General features: G+C 37.8%; 1 protein-coding gene across 1 annotated transcript in view; it reads left to right on the top strand.

Annotated features, from left to right (window-relative positions):
- LOC134215498 (uncharacterized) overlaps window positions 1-7,354 on the top strand; it is a 43,139-nt gene extending 35,785 nt beyond the window's left edge. Inside the window, exon 4 of the mRNA XM_062694681.1 lies at window positions 6,548-7,354. Coding sequence (XP_062550665.1) covers window position 6,548 — 1 coding nt within the window. The 3' untranslated portion in view covers window positions 6,549-7,354. The remainder of the gene's footprint in view (window positions 1-6,547) is intronic.
- The last annotated feature ends 10,527 nt before the right edge of the window (window positions 7,355-17,881 follow it).

Here is a 17,881-nt window from a genome sequence, read left to right as displayed (position 1 = left end):
AACATTGTACCCAAATCACAAAGTCTAGATTATAGACACTGTAGGTCCTATAGACAAGCTGAGACAAAGACGAGTGCAGCCAAATGAACTCTTAATTAGTGCAGCCAAACGAGCATGACTTACGATTGCAATCCAAGCAATGGAACGTGTGACGTCATATTCGCGTGGAACAATTCTTCCTTCTCCCTTCTAAAATATCCCATCTTCATCTCATTTTTTACTTTTTACATCACACTTCTCACTATTCATTTCTCGCCTCTCACTTCTCACTTCTCAACTCTTTGCCTCTCACTTCTCACATCACACACTCCACTTCTCCCTTCTAACTTCTATATTTTTGCTTCTCACTCCTCACTTCTGATATCTCATATCTCACTTCTCACAACTCACTTCTCGGCTCTCTCTTATGACTTCTGGAAGTGAGCTGACAAGTGAAGAAAGGTGGACTTCACCAAAAAATTTCGATTATTTTACACTCTGCTCGCTACCGCTTTCTTATTTCCCATTTTTCCTTTCCTATTTCTCACTTTTTACTTCTCACTTCGCACATCTTACTTCTCATATACTTTTACTTCCCCCTTCTCGCTTTTCGTTTCACATCACTCGTTTCTCGCTTCCCAGTACTTACTTCTCACTATTCACTTCTTACTCCTCACTTCTCGCTTTACTCTACTCACTTCACACTTCTCATTTTTCACTTTGTACTTCCTACTTCTCTCTTCTCAGTTCTCACTACTCACTTAATCTCTCTCACTACTCTTAAATCTCACTTATCGTATCTTATTTCTCATTTGCTACTTCTCACTTATCGCTTCTCAGTTTTCGCTTCTCACTTTGCACTTATCATTTCTCCTTTTTCATTTCTCACTTCTCGCCTCTCACTTGTCACTTCTCATTTCTCCTTTTTCATTTCTCACTTCACAGTCCTCACTTCTCCCTTCTTGCTTCTCACATCTCACATATTACTTTTCATTTCTCACATATCACTTCTCACATCCCACATATAATTTCTAACTTCTCACATATCACTTCTCAATTCTCACATGTCACGTCCCACATCTCACTTTTCACTATTCACTTCTCGCTTCTCACTTCTCACTTCTAACCTCTAATTTCCTCACTTCTCACTTCACACTTCTCACTTCTTTTCACTTACTTCACTTCACTTACTTCTCCTTTCTCACTTCTCACATATTACTCCTCATTTCTCACTTCTCATTCGGCCTAACGGCTGTGACCAAATGACCTTCGGGACTGACGGCCTTCGCTCTAATGACCAAGCATCATACCTCCATAAAATACTTTCCACTTGAAAAAGACTTGAAATATTTTTTGAAAATCGCGTAAAATCCGAAATCCGCGTAAAAATGACTTCAATCAACTTCAAAAATCAGCTTTTTACAATTTTCACGTGATTTCAAGACTTTCTTGAAAAATTGCGTAAAAAATAAAATCCGCGTAGATCCCAAAAACCGCGTAAAAAACTCGCGTAAAAAAACGCTGAAAACCAACCCCAGTGCACTAACATTCCACCTGAAAGCTTTGAAAAATAAAATTCATGGTTAAAAGCAGATAAATTGAGTAAATTTTGCATGAACAATAGATAAGAGGTCATCTATGGTAAAAATAATTAGATTTGTTGCTTATTAAAATCTTATTCTGGAATTTTTTGTAGTTTTATTAGGGGAACGGTTCGGCACTTCATCCAATAGCTCCTATTTGTCAATCATTTTTCAGGTACTTATCTTTAACCGATTTACTCGCAGCATTGTTTCCTATTGAAAATTGGTCTGATCGGACTATGGGCTCGGAAGTTATGGCCAAAGTACTATTTTTATAATGCACGAGAAAGGCACCATCACCGCTAGGTGGATTAATCAGGGTATTTTAATAAATACTAGATGGATTATGTCATAAAAACCGTAAAATGGTCCTGGAAAAGTTTTTACTTCAGAGTTTCTAATCAGTACTTTTACAAGAATTTCCAGTTATCCATAACTAGCATAAATTAGGTTTCTCTGCAGGAACGTATTGAGATTATTGAACGACTTTAATCAATTTCAAACACTTAGGCTAAATTCAAAATATCATTATGTCGCTTATTTATTTATTTCTCAGGCTAAGGCCGGACTGCCCTGTGCAGTAAATTCAAGTCTTCTCCATTTATCTCGGCCCATGGCTGCCCGTCGCCAGCCACGCCTATCTGCAGATGGTACAAAAATCGTCTTCTACCTAATCGATCCACCTTGCCAGTTGTACACCTCGCCTTCTTGTGCCCGTCAGATCGTTGACGAGAATCATTTTCACCGGGTTATTGTCAGACATTCTGGCTACGCGCCCGGCCCATCACAGCCTTTCGATTTTTGCGGTGTTTGAACGATGGATTGTTCTTCCAACAGCTGCTGCAACTCGTGGATCATTCGACTCCTCCGTGTACCGTATTACATCTGCAGCCGGTCATAGACGGTACGCAACACTTTCCTTTCGAAAACTCCAAGTGCGCGTTGAACCTCCACGATAATTGTCCCGTAAAGAAAAATAAATACCGTGATGCGGCACTCTAATAGTTATAGTTATAGTCCTCCAGAAATCACACAGGGCCGTTTCGCCCAGAGGGGCGACACAGCTGTCAAAATCCATAGATAACCCATCTACCTCACATGCGTTTTGGTACTTCGCATTTTTGTACCCACCTTTTGTTGAGTTTACCCCAAGAAAAGGCTCATTAGGGTAGGCGGATCATAGTACAATTTTACGTATTTTGGGTAATTAATTATTTCTCGATGAAAACATGTAGTATTTTTTCAATTTCCAAATTATTTTTCAAATTGCGTTTCATTGTAATAAATCATCGAGCTTTATTATTAAATATATCTAGCATTATCTCAACCAAGTGATAAATCAATCAGTCATCGGGTGTCTATACTTTTGAAATCGAGTTACAAACTGTTATGAAATTGCATACATCATCAGGCTATCGAGAAATATGACTATCTGCTATCTGTTAATGTTGATTTATATGAAATTGAATCTTGCTTATCTTGTCGTAATTCTTGGTCGACTGACTTTGCAATAAATCGTGATGATTTTTCGACAATGCAGATTATAGATAACTACCTACTTGAGATGAGATTTCCAAGGTTCGATTTTTTACCTTCGTTTAGTCCTTAAACCAGGTTTATCGTATGGATAAGCACCGCATAATACTTTATCGATGGTTAAATTGACCCTATGTGGGGCAAGCGGAGGATTGAAAAAAAAACAGGAAAATTTCTGTTGTGATTAGCCACCGTACGTAGGGGTAATGCAGGAAGGAAAGGGTCTTTTCTTTTCGTTTTTTTCGTAATTTGTATGACAAAGCGGAGGAAGAAAGTTTGAGGAACCCATAAAAATCCTTTACGTGGTTAGTTAACTTTCCCGTACTATGCCATCTTAATTACAGTTTATTTGAGCAGGGTAAAATTAGGAGCTGAAATGTTAAGAAAAAAGCTTAATTTTAAATGTTTGAAATTGAGTTTTATTGTTCCCAAATAAGTTCAATGGTTTACATACTGTATATTCTTCAATTCGGTTTTTTTAGAACAAATGATTAATGAACCTCAAACAAGATAAGTTTAGTGAACTTGTTTCTGGTAGATTGCTTGAATGGAATGACTGTCTTGGCGTAGCATGCCAATTTGAGGTCCAAATAAAAATCAATTATTATCATCATCAAATAAATTCTATGGTTGTCACTAGGCTCATTATCTTCAAGAATATGCCGAGTCAAGTTACTGAACACATCCTCAAACTGACATTGAAGTCTCTGCATTGTACAAGCAAACAGCACCTCGTAATACTTAGCCACATTGAAATTTTTCTTATCTGAAACCAGGATCGTAAATTCAAGCTCAGTCACTTTACATATGAGATAGATGCTTTTGCTCACAAGCCCAACTGTTTGATCACCTAATATACCGTCCACACATTTTTTGCACCGAACTGCTTGGAGAAGTTTCTTTTGTACAGAATGTGAGTTCCGTTGCAAAGCTGTGCCTATGAAAGAATCGTCCGTGAACGTATCTACACAAGGAATTTCATTCAACAGCCTAGCCTTCACAGTTTCAAAACCCTCAACGTCTTCTGAATTTTCAAAGCGGCGGTCATTCATTCTGCTCAAACATTGCTTCGTTTTCTCTTCAGCTACCAACATCACCGATTCATTAAAATCCACGCAATTAGCTTTCGACGTACTCTTAATACTATTGTGCGTAATCAATCTTTTATACGCAGCCTTAAATTGAGACACGGTCGGATTATTATTACATCCCCCTTAGCACGAATTACAGCAAAAAACGTTTCAATGTGGTCTTGACTAAAGCGGTAGATGGCAATATGAGACAACAGTTTTTTCTCCCGTACATACTCAATGTACATATCCCGAAAACTTTGGATATTCACTAAAAATCCTAGAAACCCAGTTTTACAGGGACTATTGAGGATACTTTCATGGGACGGTAACATAATACCCCGGATGAAGAGCTCGGCGGATGTCATAACTGCATTCAAGTTGTCAAAATTTACCTCACACATTGGTTTTTTGAAGCCATTCGCAGCGAAATTTTTCGAGTTCATGATATCAAAAACATCGTTGAACTCAATCGTTGCATCCACGTTGGCAAACTCAGGATCGATGAATTTCAAAGATTCGAGTGCATTTGCAACACTTTCACTCAGCGTTTGGGCAGCTAATAGAACTTTCATTTTCTGATTCTAAAAATGCACATGACGATCCGACAAGTTCTGAGCTATCTTCGTGCCTAAAATAATTCATATTTAAAAGTTAATTTGTATATTAGTTATATTATAGTATTTATACCTGATAGATTTTGCTTCTCATTAAGTTTCTGCACATAGTTCCAATCACCTATTCCACTTGCTAATAGAAGGCATCTGTTGGAAGCAAACATGTTTCTCACGAGCTTCAGCATGTGACAAGCATCGAGAATAACAAAGACATTTTCGTTGGTAGATGGATGCTTGAAGTTTGTTTTTAACGGTTTATTGTTTACACGAAGGTTGCAACCCAAAGCATTGGCCATTGCAATATTAGTGGCCGTTCCGTCGAAAGTAAGCCCGATCACCGTTGCTCCTACGTCGTGAAGTGCAGTCAGTATGGTCTCAGTTAACGATTTCTTGTCCGATGCTCCAATGCCGTTAATGAAAAAGAAAGCCACAGGAATTTTCCAGTTTTCCTCCACATATGAGATCATGTAAACTAATGCTTCTTTAGCTACATGTAAGCCGTCTTCAGTGGTAGCAGCGAGAAAACTAAAAGAGTCTCCAAAGTCAACAGTACCTTCAAATTTCTTCCTATACGGATTCCATTCCGTATGCTGTCTGATTGCGACCTCATCCATACAGAGGCTAACGAGAAGTGGACGCCCATTAAGGGCCTTCGCTTTTGCTTCAATCGCAGCTAGTGATTCAAAGGTCAATCCAGGTTCACCATTGATAGAACGTTACTATCTTACGATGGAGCGTTGGTGGGGAAGCGTATTCTGGAATGATTCTCGGACGAACTGATAAGATTTTGCAGATCAAAAAAGATTTTGCAGATCAAATAATCTTTTATTGGATTGGACTGGATTCCGGTAGGACATCGTAGTAGAGGCAGACCCAGGGGCTCGTGGCCACGGAGCCTCAACAAAGATATAAAGGAAGTCAACAGGAATCTGATCGGTGCCCAAGTTAAGGCTAAAGCGAGCAGCCGCCCAGGATGGAGATCTTTAACGTTGGCCTAGCATTACCCCTCAGGGTGCTCAGGATACATTAGTGACAGGTCAACTACGCCTGGTATCCAATCGAAATCAACTCAGCATGTCCACGCAAGTTCCAAGTCCCGTCATATATGCAGTTAAAAATAGTTTGATGCAGATGTTCTAGGTTCTCCAAATTGTTTTACAAAAGATTCAAAATTTGAGGTTTTTCGGAACCCTGACTATATTAGGCTCGTTTTATTATTGTACTGTTTTTTCTTCTGTATGTTTTCCATGCTATTGGAACTAGAATTGAACAGTATGATTTTTTGTAGCTCTTATTATCTTATAGTTGAGATTATTTTTTTCTAGGGCATTACTCACTTTTCGAGTTCCCTATTTAAAACCTTTCTAGGTAGTTGAGTTATACGACGAACCTAGACCAGTCCGCCGATCGAACTTTCCGTCTGTCTGCGGATTGGCAATCTTACTCCAATGGGTAATGTGTGAAGACACACATCTCACATGGTTAATTGAAGACCCACCAACAAGTTTGAATAAAAATATCTCACCTTACTCCTGCTATGCACATCTCCCTAGAGATGAGACGACCGAACAAATTTTCATACCAAGAATTAGCAACATGCTGATTATCTCACTTATTGATGTTGCATGAACAGTAAATTTCACTTTCAGCGGAAAGCGAAAATCAATTTCACTTTCGATTCGACATATTTCAGCTACCAGGTTGTGCTTTCCGGTTTTTGATTTATTATTATTCTTCTACTTTTCTTCTACTCCGGATACAGATTCGTGCAACTCCTCGAAGCGTGCGAGATGCGATGCGACACGAAGCAAGAGTACATGCACTCGAAAATGACTCCACTTATGACGCCGCCGAGCCAGACGAATGGGCAGATGAACATGGTTTAGGAACTGGAAATCGTGAACTTTAGATGGTGGAGAAGGGACCCAAAACATAACTACTGCGTAACGGCGAACCCCTTGTGGATGAGGCGGTGTGAAGAGCGGACGTCGTCATCGTCGGCAGCGGAACATCCAAAACATAGCAACTAACTTACGCCGATTACGGCGAAAATGACAACATCCATTAGACCATAAACGATCCGGAAATCTTCGGAGTCTCTTAATTGACGCATTTTTATTCATATGTTACCTACCGTGTTTCGGTGGTTAGTCTCGTTCAGTTTCGTTTGAATTGTATTAGGTGCAGTAGTCCATATGATTTTTGGTAACTGCTGTTTTCTCTGTTACGCGCAGCCAAGGTGTATTTATTTATCGAAATTAAGTTACAGAAGGATGACGAATGTGCGAGTATGAAAGCTGTGAGTGATTGTATCGAAAGCATATTGTTAGAAAGATTACATCAAGTGAAAGATTTTGAATAACAATTAATGAGATCGTATTTTTTTTTTCAAATCATCCTATAACTAAGATCTTTTTTCATAGATTTCTTCCATATTGAAGGAAATAGTAGTTAATTTACTATTTATTGCTTATGATCGTTTGGTACAATCGATCAAAATAGCTGCATTACACTATAGACCGTAAGAAACTTCGATAATAAAATAACAACCTGAATAAAAACGCTTAAATTTCATAGTTTCATTTGATTTAACAGACAGTATGCGAGGGAAAGAAAAAAATAAACATTACAAAAAAGAACGAACATCACAGTGCAATAAAATATCTGCTTATTTCCTCATTTTACACGCCAAGCTGGCTGCAATTAGGATGCTCAACCATTATTCCCCGTTCAGATGAATTAGCCAAGGGTTTGGTTGAGAATCTAAGAGTTTTTGACCTTCACGCGGTGGACCGGTGGAACTTGCATCATTCTGCCTCTCGACGATATCCGCTTCTAATTCTTATACCTAGATAAACGCAAACTCACTACCGGGCGATCTAAAAGCGTTTGCCATTGATTTTGCTTTCAGAAGCAGCCAGCCGGTTCCAGATGAGTGGCACGACGTACAGTAAACATTCAGCACGTATCAATTTTAGAAATGGAGGCGTAAACTTGCAAATGTAGCATGACGTAGAAACTTATGCTTTTTTGGGTTTCCATAGATAAGTTGCATTCGACGGGGAACGGAACCTAGTTGGTTACTTTTCAATATGATTTCGTTCGTTCGCAAGTTACTCTGAGAATAATGAATCAAACTAAAAACTAAGACGATAATTCTCGCTTAACTTTTCAAAAGGACCCGAGCAACATTTTTTTTCATGAATTAATTTGAGTACTGCAATCAAAAGCTTTTTTTATACTAACTTTTTTGCTAATTATCGAACACATGAATTCATCTCTTAGACTAGGTGTTCCGTGTTTTCTTAACACTATCATCCTTATTTGCTAAATTACATTTTTAGTTATTATTAATACATTTAAATTGCCTCTGGCAGTTAGGATTTTTACTCTGGTTGAATTGAACCATGTAGGAATTACAATGTTTTAAACTAAAACTAAACTTAACCTAACTTATATTAAGGGTAAAGGAGAAAATCGTTGCTATAGAAGATTACAACGATGTTTGTCTAAAATTGGAGATTATTTTATTGGACATTTATTACAATGTCTCAATATTAAAAATTCTATGAAGTTCATTGGTACTATACCACGGAGGCAACTTCAGAACCATTTTCAAAATTTTATTTTGAATCCTCTGAAGTGCCTTCTTTCTGGTATTGCCGCAGCATACAACATGGCTGGTCTAAAAAAATGTTTGTAAATCAAAAGTTTGTTCTTAAGACAAAGTGGATACAGACACTTAAGGTCACTCCTGACGGAATCCAAGATTCAAAGTGCTCGCGTTTTCGGGGGCACACCACTTGATACGGAAGCAACGCACAACTGTCATTTTTGTTGATTTAGTTTTGCTCCCTCGCAGCATGCGTGAAAAAATAAAAATGACAGTTATGCGTTGCTTCCGTATCGAGTGGTGTGCCCCCGAAAACGCGAGCACTTTGAAACTTGGATTCCGTCAGGAGTGACCTTAAGTGTCTACACTTAGGCTGTGAACCATTCCAGCGATTCGTTTAACTTTTAGTTAAAATTTGACAGTTCGATGGTTTATTTCTCTGTGGTTAAAAATAACCCTGCTCCGGAGCATGCTTAGATTTGACAGTTCGATAGTTAAACTTTGTTCGCTAGAAAATTGGCGCCAAATCTATTTTGTTCCAAATAACTATCAATCTGTCAAAACTCAAATAGGTCGGCCTCGGGGTAAAAAATTAACCACGAAAGCATAGCATGGAACCCTTGCACAAATCGTAGATGGAGTTGCAGAGATAAGCATATGCACGGTCATTGTGAATCTGCCACAATCTACAATTAAGCGGACCCGATTTTCTCCACACACCTGGCCACGTCCTTACAAGTGTTTTTTTTTAATAGTCCTATCATCTGCTTAAGAAAGCGCTCGGAACCGAAACAGCTTTCACAGATGAAGGAGAGAAAAAAGAATGGCAAACATATATTTAAATGTTTGAGTTATTTTGAATTATATGATGGATAATAGTATAATAGTAATGGATAATAGTATAATAGTGAATGTACGATTAAATATATGGATGAGTGCTATCCACCGATACAATTTCAATAGAGAACAAAAAATAATATACAACAACATTGGTTTGATCTCACCAAATTCCGTCTGAGACCCGATGAAAACTTTTGATTTGCATCCTTCATAAACGATTTATCCTATAGATATTTTCTGGATGGCAAGGAAGTGCGTAAAAGTGGACATCAAAATTTCAATACTGAAACTTGATAAATCATCCAAACCCGGTGCACGGTAACATCATCGCGTCTAGAAAGTTACTAAAGCATTCGTCCCATTTTGACGTCGATAAATTAAAGCAATCGTTGATATAGATTTTCGAGCAGCGGTTCAAATTTCTTCACGATGGCCTTGGAAAATAATTTTCTGTATTTGACAACTGTCTTTCTGCCCTAACTGTTTAACTAAAAGTTTAACGAATCGCTGGAATGATTCACAGCCTTAATATATTTGTTACATTTGGCTTGAAGGCCTTCAATGTGATTTTTAAAAGTTAATTTTTGATCTAGTAGAAGTCCTAAACATTGAGCTTTGCTAGACCAATTAATTGGAACCCCATTCAAAGTGACAATATGTCTGCTAGAAGGTTTCAAATAAGAAGCCCTCGGCTTATGTGGGAAAATTATAAGCTGAGTTTTGGAAGCATTCGGGAAAATTCTCCATTTTTGCAAGTAAGTGGAGAAAATATCCAAACTTTTTTGCAATCTACTACAAATGACACGAAGGCTTTGCCCTTTGGCGGAAAGGTCAGTGTTATCTGCAAACAAAGATTTTTACACCCTGGTGGTAAATCAGATGAGTCAGAAGTAGATATGTTATAAAATGTGGACCCCAGTATGCTGTCTTGGCGAACCCCATTTCTTACAGGTAATCTATCAGATCTGAAATTCTAATAGTTTACCTACAGTAAGCGATCTGATAAATAATTTTGGATCAGTTTAATAATGTACAGAGGAAAATTAAAATTCATCAATTTTATAATCAATTCTTCATTCTAAACACTGTCAAATGCTTTCTCAATATCAAGAAGAGCAACTCCGTTCGAATATCCTTAAGATTTGATGAAATTGCTCATGTATGTATGCATGTATGTATGTAGTTAGCCACCATCCTGGCTTCAGTCTTGCTCTGCATGCGGTTCCACCGGTTCAGCTTAACAGTAAGGTTAAAGTTCAATATCATTCTGGATTCAACAGACTGTATGAAGGGTCAAAAAGGGGGGTTGTGGATCTGTAAGCAGAGACACTTACACGAAACCGATGGGAAAATGAGAATCTCCTTCAAGCAGAATGATCAAACAAAAAGAATAATGAAATTTGCGATACTTGTCAAGCTTTCCACGGGATGGTTTGATTGAAGAAGGGCGCGTCAACTGGTTAATAACTGTTGGAGATATAAGTAATAGACGCGAACGACTACTACTTTCCTTCCTTGACGATTGGCTACCACTTCATTGTTCAGTTGTAACTTCATTGATGCCCTGATGCACCCTCCCAATCCCATCTCATATATTTACAGTAAAATCAGTTATATTGTCAGGGATATTAACTGCCTATGATCGCATATTTGTAACAATCGACAAAAGTAGGCATGGGAGAAATAGAACAATGAAGTTTGTGATATGCAAAAGTATGGAAATCTCAATGATTTTCTAAAAATTCCCTTAAAGCATAGCATAGCATAGCATATGTGATTGTACAAATCGTGGGTGGCTATACAATGCTCAATTGAGCAATCTACTGTATATTGTCGCAAATTGGTACTTGGGATTAGTACCTTTCCTATACAGTAGCAGTTGTATACCTGGCCACGTCCTTACAATCACGGAAGGAAGGGAAGGAATGTTAGTTCAACATCTACTAGTGAAGATGCAGGGAACCCATACTACCTTCATAGATGTCTCGGGAAGGAAAATTTGTGTTAGTGGGAAAGGTGAATAATAGGGAGCTCTATTCGACAATATAGAGCGTTTGTCAATAACAGTATATGCTGTAAAAATAATAAAATATATTCATCAATTTACTTACGAACCGTCCTAAGGAAAAACAAAACAAAACACAAAATTTCGGCAAATCGCGCGATCGTTCCGCCGTCCGAAACAAGAGCCAACTCGCACTGCACTAATTAACTTTATTACCGACCGCGCAATGCAAAACACAAAATTTCGGCAAATCGCGTGATCGTTCTGCCGTCCGAAACAAGAGCCAACTCGCACTGAACTAATTAACTTTATTACCGGTCGCGCAATGCAAAACACAAAATTTCGGCAAACCGCGCGATCGTTCCGCCGTCCGAAACAAGAGCCAACTCGCACTGCACTAATTAACTTTATTACCGGCCGCGCAATGCAAAACTCAAAATTTCGGCAAATCGCGCGATCGTTCCGCCGTCCGAAACAAGAGCCAACTCGCACTGCACTAATTAACTTTATTACCGGCCGCGCAATGCAAAACACAAAATTTCGGCAAACCGCGCGATCGTTCCGCCGTCCGAAACAAGAGCCAACACGCACTGCACTAATTAACTTTATTACCGGCCGCGCAATGCAAAACACAAAATTTCGGCAAATCGCGCGATCGTCCCGCCGTCCGAAACAAGAGCCAACTCGCACTGATTTTCTAAAAATTCCCTTAAATTGCACAAACACTTTATCCAGTTGGAATCTTCAGTAGAAACATTTTCATTACTTGGTTTTTGAATGCAGACAAATGTCGAAATTTTTTGCACACAGCGAATGGCGTACTGGCAATAAAGTTTTCTGGTGTTATGGTTATGCGATCACTTTGTTTAATGTTACAAAACAACTTGGTAGTTTTTTCAAGTTTTTTGGAACAAACTTTCTTATTTCGCCTGGTCAGCTGGAAGAACTAGCAATATGGAGATGATTCATGAGCTTACCTCAAAATCGACAAAAATGCAAATGTTACAAATATGCGATCATGGGCAGTTAAGGGAATAGGTAATGTTATAAGGAAAATTAAACGAAATTTAGGCAATGTTTGTGGAAATGTTTTCACTGCAATAATTTAATCTGAAACATCAATTTCATCGTTATTTTGGTTATTAATAACTCCTTCTTGTAAGCATAATACGTTGTTTTTTTGGCTGAAGAGCACCGGTATAACTGGACTTTAGGTCTGAATTGGAAAAAATATCCCGTTAATCATTTGAAAAAATAATTATACATATGTTTACAGGATATAATATAGCATATGTTTTATAACTAAAATTAAATAAATACATGAAAAGAAGCATTATGTATATAATATATGTATGAAGTTATCCACCATCATGGCTTGAGTCATGCTTGCTGCTATAGGACTTCTCATGAGTGTATTGCTATATTTGGTTCGCGAGTTAAATCGTCAGAAAGGAAATCTTAGCTCATTTTTATTATATAGATAACGATGAATTCCTCATACATCGTAATATTGCTGAAAATATAATAATTTTGTTAAAAGGAAAATAATCTGAAAACTTGATGATTCTATAGGAATGAAGTAAATTTAATTTTAGTAAATGTTCAATTCTGAAGCTTAATACAGATCTACATTCACATAAATGGATAGATAGATACATTTTATATACAAATTGTTCACTGAAATAATATCATGCTGGGTATCGCTAGTTTGTAACCAATCCGGCCTTAATCTGAGAAAATAATAATAATGTTCTGTAAACATGTTAGTAGGAAAATAATAAGCATATTTTGAATTATTACTTTTTGAAAATTATAATTTTTAATCACCGGTGGAAAAATATTGGCGTGCTTTTTACTAGATATTTGGAATATATGTTCTTTTGGTAGGAAATTTTTGGTTTAAGATAAAATATCACTTGACATTACAGAGTACAATGGATCAGGATATGGAAAATCTTCAGAAAAAAATTAAATTAACTAAATAAATTTGCCAATTTTGTCCTATCGGAAAATGTATAGTCTAACAGGCTCGACAGATTTTTTTGTTGGCAATACTAGATACAGTTTCGAGCTAACGCACATTCTATTACAGTTCTTATCCAAGGAAACGGTCAACTTTTTATTTAGAGGAAGGTGAAGGTGATAAGATTTTTTTGATGATCAAATAAAAAAAACATAGATTCTTCTGAAGCACTGGTGTGTGCAAATATATTTTTGTGAATTTGTTAAGAAATATACTATAACTCTTTTCCGCCGCTACACTCTAAGTAATTAGTTTTGCCTCCTTACATTGTTTTGTAGTTCAAGTAAGATGGCAAATTTAAATCTTAAAAAAGCTTCAATTTGTGATATTAAAATAAAACGAAGTAAAATTGTACTCACCTGTCCTCAATCCATGAAGGTACTTACTTCTCACTAAGATTGACTTACCATTCAGGTCAAAACAATCAAAACTCTCGGCAATTTCTTGAAAGATGCGCGATGTGAAAACCCAAGTTACAACCGGACGTCGGATTGCTGAGTGACAAATGGCATCAACGAAGGGATGGTACTTCTGCGAGGGGTCTGGTTCATTTGGCATAAAGTCATTTGGCATAACGCCATTTGGCATAAGGTCATTTGGCATAAAGGCCATTTGGCATAATGGTCATTTGGCATAAAGGACATTTGGCATAATTTAGAACTGCAAGAAAAGAGTGGGTCATTTGGCATAATTTTGAACTGTGAAAGCGAAAGGGATATTTCATGTAATGTTTATCGTAGATAAAGTAGGTCGAGGCTGTTTTCTGATAAATTTAGACTGATGGTAGACATTTTCCGGAAGAATGAAATAACAAAACGACAGAATTGCTTCCAAGGGAGGGTTCACATCCATCATTGACTTATTCCGGCCACATGCCTACTTTTAAAGTAGGGATTATATCCACCATTGCTTCAATCCGGGCATGCGCCGTAAGACCGAATCAAATCCACCATTGCCTTAATCCGGGCATTCTTCTTCTTCTTCTTCTTGGCATTACATCCCCACACTGGGACAGAGCCGCCTCGCAGCTTAATGTTCATTAAGCACTTCCACAGTTTTTAACTGCGAGGTTTCTTAGCCAGGTTACCATTTTTGCATTCGTATATCATGAGGCTAGCACGATGATACTTTTATGCCCAGGGAAGTCGAGACAATTTCCAATCCGAAAATTGCCTAGACCGGCACCGGGAATCGAACCCAGCCACCCTCAGCATGGTCTTGCTTTGTAGCTGCGCGTCTTACCGCACGGCTAAGGAGGGCCCTTAATCCGGGCATGCGTCTACTTTTACATTGCATTGCAAATGCATTCTTTCCACGAGGGGATAATGTCTTTTTAATATTGTTATCGACGGGTGTTATATTTACTATTCCGGGGTATTTCCTAACTATAAAAACTCAAGCAATACACTTGTCGTTGACGAGTTACTAAAACCAATCATGTCACATATGAGTTACTGCAACCAAATCAATCTGAATTGTGCTACTCGGGTAAGAGATCACATCTACCATTGATTTATTCCCGGCAAGCGCCTACTTATAAAGAAGGAGTCACATTCACCATTTGTCATAATCCAGACAGGGCCTACTTTTAAAGAAGGGATCACATTTAACATTGCCACAATTCAGGCCACACACCAACTTTTAAAGAAGGGCCATTGCTTCAATCCGGGCAAGCGCCTACTTTTAAAGAACGAATCAAACCATTGCCATAATCCGTGCAAGCGCCTATTTTCAAAGAAGGGATCACATCCACCATTGTCATAATGCAGCCAGGCAAGCGCCTACTTTTAAAGAAGGGATCACATCCTCCATTGCCATAATCCATGCTAGCGTTTACTTTTAAAGAAGAGATCGCATCTACCATGGCCTTAATCCGAGCATGTGCCTTCTTTTAAAGAAGTTATCACATCCACCATTGTCTCAATCTGGGCATGCGCCTTCTTTTATAGAAGGAATCACATCCACCATTGTCATAATCCAGCCAGGCAAGCGCCTACCTTGAAAAAAGGGATCACATCCTCAATTGACACAATCCATGCAAGCGCTTTCTTTTAAAGAAAGGATCGCATCGACCATGACCTTAATCCGGGCAAGCGCCTACTTTTAAAGAAGGGATCACATCCTTCATTGCCATAATACGGCCAAACGCCTACTTTCAAAGAAGGTATCATATCCACCATTGCTCTAATCCGGGCATGCGTCTACTTTTACATTGCATTGCAAATGCATTCTTTCCACGAGGGGATAATGTCTTTTTAATATTGTTATCGACGGGTGTTATATTTACTATTCCGGGGTATTTCCCGCACCACTTAGTCACCATTCAGCGAACGCAAAGAAAAGTTATGCCAAATGTCCGTTATGCCAAAAGACCCTTACTTTTGACGCTGGTAACAATTATGCCAAATGACCGTTATGCCAAATGACCTTATGCCAAATGGCGTTATGCCAAATGACTTTATGCCAAATGGCCCGCTCCCTTCTGCGAGACAGCATTCTATACGGAGGTAAGGCAGCCGCGTTTATTATCGCCGTCGTCATGTTGACACCAGTATTCTGCCCATGATCGCATATTTGTAACATTTGCATTTTGGTTGATTTTATAAATCATTTGTCAATCCTCCTCACAAACTCAATCACGCCCAGCTTACCACAGATAAGCAAGATAGTAAAGCCTATTTTACTGTTGTGTGATTGGATGCAGTAAATTGAGCTTTATTAATGATTCACAGGCTTTCTACAAAATGAACAAAAATGTGAGTGTTACAAATATGCGATCATGGGCAGTATTGGTTCTGCTCTGGGAGGGAGATTCAGATTAAAAAAATATGAATGTCAGTGCAGACCTAACTTTAGTTGTCATGAAACGTCACCGCAGACCTAGCTGAAAATGTTCAATAAATGGGGAGTATCGATACTGATCATTTGCTTGAAAACTACAAAAAGCAGAAAATTATATTGAACATTATCAATCTATATTTAAAACGACAGTTGTTGAACAAAAAAAATGATACCGTTAAAACGGTTAAAGCAATATGATTTTTCACCGTTATACTTTATCGATATGTCAGAATTTTTGATATGAACTTTAATTTTAGGTTCTTCAGAGGAACATCGATATGCAGATTTTTATTTATTTATTTATTTGCTGAATCGTTTATTGAACCTGGAAAAAAGAATACTGTAGAACCTTTGCTCAGAGATCTTAATCATTAGACCACAATGCAGTTTTGGTTGGTAATAGCTAAATTGCATTAACATTCTATCCCATATAATTTTCATTCAAATATAATCAATATGTAGAAGAATTATTTTCCTTACCCCAAAAAATCAATTACCGGCAATGTCCTTGTGAAATGGTTCTTCATGACGACAAGGCTATCCCTTCATAATCAAAAAGTTAATGTCGTTTCATTCAATACATTTTTATCTCAAAAATATAAACAAGATAACGGAGATAAACAAACGCCAAAATACCGATGATTCGATGAACAAAAAGGGATAAAGGTGTAGTCACAGACAAACAGACATAACACTTTGTACATTTGCTCATTAAATCCATCGTCGTACAAATACTAACGACATCTGTTGTTTTCACTAAGTTGGGCAAATCACGAACCAGATGGCGATAGTGAGCAAACGTAAAACTCGAGCAAATCCGAATGCCACGAATGATAAATTGGCCAACTACTGATTATTTGAATTGGCCAGTAAATCAGTATACGATGAAAATTTTATGAGTGTTATGTCTGTTTGTCTGTGGTGTAGTGGTAATAATTTATGAAATTATTTGCCAAAATATATCATTGCATTGATATCATACTTTACGAGAATTTAGATAACGATTCATAGAAATTTATATCATTATTAAGAAGAAATTAGTGTGAAAAAATATCGACAAAATTATGAAATTTTATATAAATGACTTGAATGAGTCGAGATAGATGCTGACAAAAGACTCGTATTTTATTTATACTGAATTTAATCCGCCGCATTTTGTGATTCCCTCCATAGGGAAGCGAAAAACGACTATGTTCCGAACACTTCTTAATTCAATACTCCGGGAGAGAGAGTTTCACGAGACGCTTCATATTTCAAATTCCCGCACTCGGAACGATATATGAAACTTAAGAAAGTCACGCACCGGCTTCAATGAAATCAACGAAAACATCGATGACACGCAAAACAAAAATTGGTCAGTCCGTGTGACGCTTGCTTTGATATATTTTGCTCATCGATAATTTTCTTGCGTCATGACGTTTAATTTTATTGTTATTTCGTGTGTAGTATCTGGATCTCCCTCCCAGGTTCTGCTGATTGGTCAGTAGGAAAACTGCATCCATCAAAATTCCACCATTTCGTCACCGAAACCGTTTGTATCATCTTGCAGCACGTACTTGAAGTTGAATTCCGATATTTTTTGAAACGGAATTTGAATTCTCTTGAATTTTCTTCAAAAAACCCAACTTAATTCACCGAGTGGGGATACTGCCTTTCTCGCATTTAGCCAAGACACCAACCTTATATGGCGCTTGTGTAGTTCGATTTCATTTTCTTAATCACTTTTAAACGCAATGGTCGATCTTTATCAAATTCAATAGTGATCAACAAGGCT

This window comes from Armigeres subalbatus, chromosome 2 (assembly GCF_024139115.2).
Source record: "Armigeres subalbatus isolate Guangzhou_Male chromosome 2, GZ_Asu_2, whole genome shotgun sequence".
Classification (NCBI taxonomy): Eukaryota; Metazoa; Arthropoda; class Insecta; order Diptera; family Culicidae; genus Armigeres; species Armigeres subalbatus.
This window is presented reverse-complemented; position numbering and strand designations above follow the sequence as displayed.